At 43.5% G+C, this 6,553-nt stretch overlaps 1 protein-coding gene across 1 annotated transcript; it reads right to left on the minus strand.

Annotated features, from left to right (window-relative positions):
* Positions 1-2,508: 2,508 nt before the first annotated feature.
* Positions 2,509-6,317, minus strand: LOC118408376 (protein NLRC5-like). The gene has a single exon (XM_035809141.1). It carries the CDS (start codon positions 6,169-6,171, stop codon positions 2,509-2,511), a length of 3,663 nt encoding a protein of 1,220 aa, XP_035665034.1. The 5' UTR covers positions 6,172-6,317.
* Positions 6,318-6,553: the final 236 nt, after the last annotated feature.

Consider the following 6,553-nt stretch of genomic DNA (forward strand, 5'->3'; position numbering starts at 1 on the left):
ACAACGGTTTCGTGTAGGGTGCAAAATATTTTTATCTCCTGTTGTCACAGTCCCGCTGTAGCCAACTAGTTCTAAGCGAAAATACCTGCTCCCTCCACCATCACATTGCATCTAAACCTTACGACAGACGGTTTGAGGTGGCTGATGCACGTTTTATCAATGATATTTACGCAAACCCTAACTCTAACTTAACACCAACAACCCTGATCTTATACATCAGTGCAGAAATGAAGTACATAAAAGGTGGCGCGGGGGGGGGGGGGGGTCATTACTAAAATATACTTGACATATATTTATCAATTTCTCTACTAGTACATATCTACCAAATTTTTCAATAAGAATATGACTATCTGTAATTATCTTTTTTTTTCAGACATAAACTCTGTGCCTGTGGACAGGTCAGGGGTCACGTAAGATCGTCAAACGCAGGTCGAAAATTGACGTGGTACTGAACTGCATAGTACGAAACAAGGACCTGTGACTTTCAATGCTCATCCAGATTGGACCTAAAATTCATCTACGATACTTAAAGAAAGGTCAGCTTACGTTGTTGGTCCGTTTGGTGGCCATAAATCCTTCAAAAGTACCGCAACAGTTACAGGACCTACAGGTGCTCAGCCATTTTGGTATCGTGTGGAAAGTCCCAGCTTTGTTGACCTGACCTTACCGAGGTGAACAACAATACCCATGACCCCTCTAGCGACAAACACCTGGGTGTACAATTCTGGCAGTCTGCCAGCAGTCCGCCTCTTTCACAGGTGACACTCGTATCAACATGGTTTAGTGATTACGTCACCCCTGGACTAAACTGTTTATGCTGTGCCTGTGTGCGTGTAGACCTACCGGTTAACTGCTGTAAAGGTGAGGGGGTGAAGTCTGTCATCTCTAATGGCCTAGTTCGACAAATGGGAGGGGGCAGAGTGTCTTTGTCTAACCATCGTCCTGGATGAAATTTTTTCATCTACCTTACAAAGACGACACAGTGAACTGATTATTTTTTGATGATCTTGAATAAAGTCAAATCTTTTAACTTTTCAAATATGTGTTTGAACTGCAGATTTCCATGATTTTGCTACCTGAGAGAAAGAAAAGACGCACAGGAAAGTCTCTTGTGGAAAGTCTCTCGCGGGAATATTACTCTGATCAATCTGATCAGCACATTCACAACTGCCCTAGGAATGTTCTCAGTCTGCTGTCTTAAGCCTGTCGTGTGACATACGTGACTTTGGAAGGGAGAATCGGAAAGTGCTTTGATATTGTTTTTTTTACGGAAAGTGACGTGAGGGAAATATCAAATTTTCGTCTATCAATGAAAACACGCAAATGTAGGTACAAAAATATTTATTTTCTGTACAAATATATACACGATGGTAATTAAGAAAAATGATGTACATTGCAACTTAATACACGTCTAACTACAATGTAACGTAAGTTATAGATGCAGCCTATATACAATTCAAACAATATACAGTTATCTAAAAGAGTAGCCTCTTTCAGAATGTGACTAGCTGCTATGACACAATTTAATCTGTTCTGTCCACGGCACAGGTACGAAAGCTGCAATTTCAAATAACAATGCTGTGCTTTATGCTAACATTACGTGGATCTAACTACATACACACTGCATTTGATAAAAACTTAGACCATGAAGCAATATATGCAGTTCAATTATCTTGATGTAAACACTGTTACGCAGTTATGTACAATAAATCTTTCCTGTCGGATGATACAATATTCATCCAGACGTAAAGGATAGAAGATACAAGCAATGCATTTTGTTACAGTATGCACAACAGCACAACATGTTTAAACACTGACATAGTACAAATTGTTTTACAAAGTTACAAATGATGTTGTGTTTTCAACTTAACATCCATGGGTGTTATATTTACAGGAGCTTGTCACCAATGGATAGGGTTCTAACGTTAAGCCTGTTGGGAGGGAGCGGGGGATGGAGAGGTAAAAGATGAACAAGTTGGACCCTGGACATGGGCATGAAAATACACGGCAGTTGAAAAATCTACCGTGTAAAACACCTTTCTGAAAAGCAGGTGTTTCGGGTTTCCCTACCTTATATGGTACATTTATGAAGGAGGTATGTCTAGATATGCAACAAAAATAGATACATTTGTGTTGGTTGGGATGTTAATTCAGACTTGCTTATATATCCATAAACTTACAAGTATTAGATGGACTCAATTTCCGAATATCAATACCTGTTTAATATGCTTCTTTTGTATGCAAACCGCTACAGTATAGATGCCAAATAGTTTGAATGACTTGCTAAGTGATCATTCTGTAGTATTTGTGTCTTGATGTTGAAATTACTGATGGTTACTGGTGACGATGACAAAACTAAGAATTCTTTACTTGGTTCCATGTCAGAAGTTACCAAGGTGCGTGATGTCTGGCTCTAGCGTTATTGTTTTGACAGTTTGGATGATAATATATATGATAGATCTCAGCTGCATTGTTTATATCATCATGAAGAACAAGCGGAACGAGCATTCAGGAGGGAGTGAGCGGCTTCAGTTGCAGATTCTTTGATCTGGAGCCTGTGTGGTTAATCACAACCACCAGCTGTCCGACCCTCACGTATATCCAACCTGTCTCCCTCCTCAACCTCTCCCACTGCTGTTCCTCCCTCCGTACATCCTCCCCACCCGACTCCACATCCTCACTCACATCAGCCTGACTGCCGTCATACAGGAGGCCATGTAATAACCAACTGTCTCTGTAAGCTTTCCCCTTCATGGTTCTCACAAAATCTCGGACCCCTTCTGCACTGAAATTGTTACCATACAGGTCGACTCTCTCCACACACGTGCAAACCTTCAGCCAGGCAGCTATGGTGGGGAGGGACTCGTCACGGATGGAATTGTTAGCAATATCAACACGTGTCAGTTTTGGAAGGTTGATGAAGACAGCTGCCAGTTCTCTAACATCAGGCAAATTGTTACCACTAAGGTCCACCTTCTTCAGGTTCTGATATGAACCAAGACCTTCAGCAAGACTAGGCACTGCCTCATCACTAATGACATTGTGACTGAGATCTATCTCCTCCAAGTTGGGGAGGGGAGGTAAGAAGTCTCCTCTGTCAGACAACATGTTATGGCTAAGGTTCACTTTCTTCAGGTTCTGACATGAACCAAGGCCTTCAGCAAGACCAGGCACTGCCTCATCACTAATGTCATTGTAACTGAGATCTATCTCCTCTAACAGAGTCAGGTGTTGCAACATCTGAGTTAAGAGTCTTATCATGTTGCCCAATGACCAGTCTTCTAGCTTCAGCTTCTTTAACAGATGTCGCACTCCATACAACTGGTTGATGTGTTCAGCTTCCTCCTCCCCCTGACAACTGACACAAAGCGCTAACTCCTGCAGGTTGGGCAGCTGTGGGAGGAATTGCACTAGAAGGTGGACTGCAGTAACGGGTAGTGAAACATCCTCATCCCGCCAAGAGAACTGTCTGGATGTGAGATCAAGCTTTGTTACCTGGCTGGCATCTGTTCTGCGTGTGAGGAGAGACCGAAGATCGGGCGATATGCTATTATTGCTTATAATCTCCACCTGCAGCTGTTCGGGTTGTTCTAGCAACAATAACAATGCTCCCTTATTGGAGATGTTATTATCGGAGAGATTGACAGTCCTCATGTTCGGACATGAAGCAAGACCTTCAGCTAGACCAGGCACTGCCTCAACACTAATGGCATTGTTACTGAGATCTATCTCCTCCAAGTTGGGGAGGGGAGGTAAGAAGTCTCTTCTGACAGACAACTTGTTATGACTAAGATTCACCTTCTTCAGGTTCTGACATGAAGCAAGACATTCAGCAAGATCAGGCACTGCCCCATCACTAATGGCGTTGTGACTGAGGTCTATCTCCTCCAAGTTGGAGAGGGGAGGTAAGAAGTCTCCTCTGACAGACAACTTGTTATAACTAAGGTTCAACTTCTTCAGGTTCTGACACGAACCAAGACCTTCAGCAAGACCAGGCACTGCCTCATCACTAATGACATTGTGACTGAGATCTATCTCCTCCAAGTTGGAGAGGGGAGGTAAGAAGTCTCCTCTGACAGACAACTTGTTATAACTAAGGTTCAACTTCTTCAGGTTCTGACACGAACCAAGACCTTCAGCAAGACCAGGCACTGCCTCGTCGCTAATGGCATTGTGACTGAGATCTATCTCCTCCAAGTTGGGGAGGGGAGGTAAGAAGCCCGTATCAGAGAACTTGTTATGGCTAAGGTTCACTTTCTTCAAGTTTTGACATGACGCAAGACCTTGGTTAAGCACAGACACTGCCTCATCACCTATGTCACTACTACGGAGATCTATCGCTTCTAACATCGGGAACTGTTGGAACATCAGGGTCAACAGCCTCGTCATTTTGCCGAATGACCAGTCCATTATCATTAGCCTAAGACACTTCAGTGGGGGTTGCATCTCATACAATTGGCCTATAAGTTCTGCTTCCTCTTCCCCCTGACAGCTGACACAAAGCGCTAACTCCTGCAGGTTGGGCAGCTGTGGGAGGAACTGCAGTAGAAGGTGGACTGCACTAACGGGTAGTGAAAGTGACAAGTGCAAGGCCCGCTGTATAATTTGGTCTACAGTAACGTGTGGTGAAACATCCCGCCCAGAGGGTTGTCCGAATGTGAGATCAAGTTTTGTTACCTGGCTGGCATCCGTTCTACGTGAGAGGAGAGACTGAAGATCGGGAAATATGCTATTATTAATATCGTAATCAATCTCCACCCGCAGCTGTCGGGATTGTTCTAGCAACAACATAAGTGCTCCCTTATTGGAGATTGTATTATTGAAAAGATTTACAGTCCTCAAGTTCGGACATGAAGTAAGGCCTTTAGCTAGACCAGGCACTGCCTCATCACTAATTGCATTGTGACTGAGATCAATCTCCTCCAAGTTAGGGAGGGGAGGTAAGAAGTCTCCCCTGTCAGACAATTTGTTAAAACTAAGGTTCACCTTCTTCAGCTTCTGACATGAACCAAGAATTTGGACAAGACCAGGTCCTGCCTCATCAGTTAAGTCACTGCGACTGAGATCTATCTCTTCCAAGGTCTGGCTAGCATTCTCTCTGTTTGAGAGTAGAGACACGAGGTCGTCACTAATGTTGTTTCCAGCAGTCTCCACCTGCACACGTTTGCATTGATCTTGTAGCAGCAAAAGCAATGCGCCCTCGTTGGAAATCTTGTTATTGCTAAAATGGACATGCTTTAGGTTCTGACACGAGCCAAAGCCTTCAGCAAGACCAGGCACTGCCTCATCACTAATTGCATTGTGACTGAGATCAATCTCCTCCAAGTTAGGGAGGGGAGGTAAGAAGTCTCCCCTGTCAGACAATTTGTTAAAACTAAGGTTCACCTTCTTCAGCTTCTGACATGAACCAAGAATTTGGACAAGACCAGGTCCTGCCTCATCAGTTAAGTCACTGCGACTGAGATCTATCTCTTCCAAGGTCTGGCTAGCATTCTCTCTGTTTGAGAGTAGAGACACGAGGTCGTCACTAATGTTGTTTCCAGCAGTCTCCACCTGCACACGTTTGCATTGATCTTGTAGCAGCAAAAGCAATGCGCCCTCGTTGGAAATCTTGTTATTGCTAAAATGGACATGCTTTAGGTTCTGACACGAGCCAAAGCCTTCAGCAAGACCAGGCACTGCCTCATCACTAATGGCATTGTGGCTGAGATCTATCTCTTCCAAGTTGGGGAGGGGAGGTAAGAAGTCTCCCCTGTCAGACAACTTGTTATGACTAAAGTTCACCTTTTTCAGATTCTGACATGAGCTAAGGCCTTCAGCAAGACCAGGCACTGCCTCATCATTGATGGAATTGTGACTGAGATCTATCTGCTTCAAGTTTTGGAAAGTCTGCAATTGCCCAACAAGAGCTTTAATATCCTGTGTTGTCAAATGACAGTTGCTACAACATAATATCTCAAGAGGAGGAAACCTCCCAGCCTCCGTACTCTTAGCGGGTAGCGATGCCAGGCCTTGTAATAACATTGACAAAGAGTTGCCGACGGTTTGCAGGAAATCAAATCTCAACTCAACTAGAGATTTCAGACTCTGGAAATAGGGCACTAGAGTGTTGACACTTGATAAAAATATTCTTGTGGTTCTTCTTGTCGATGTTAAGAAAGAGGAGGTCATTGTTTGGGAATGCCTTCCTTCAAGGGTTAATACTTGAACATCGAAAGGACGGAAGGATAGAACCCCAGGCCAGAAACTACGACTAGTTTTGCATTTCACAGTAAATGTTGGAAACCTCACAGACAAATAGCACTCTCCTACAGACCAATATTCTGTAAATTCCACATATCTTAGTTTGCAAAGGAAACTCAAAATATTCATAGTCTTTGCAACTTCCTTGCTGTCCACGTTTCTCACTCCAATGGCCACGGTGGTGACGTTTGGAGTAAATAATAGTGATTGTGACACTTTACCGAGGGAACCATTAGAAAATGATGCTGACTTAACAGTTATGTTTTCTAATGATGGAGCGAACTGCAAATACCGGTGAACGGTACCAACA

Source organism: Branchiostoma floridae, unplaced genomic scaffold (assembly GCF_000003815.2).
Source record: "Branchiostoma floridae strain S238N-H82 unplaced genomic scaffold, Bfl_VNyyK Sc7u5tJ_1578, whole genome shotgun sequence".
In the NCBI taxonomy this organism is placed as follows: domain Eukaryota; kingdom Metazoa; phylum Chordata; class Leptocardii; order Amphioxiformes; family Branchiostomatidae; genus Branchiostoma; species Branchiostoma floridae.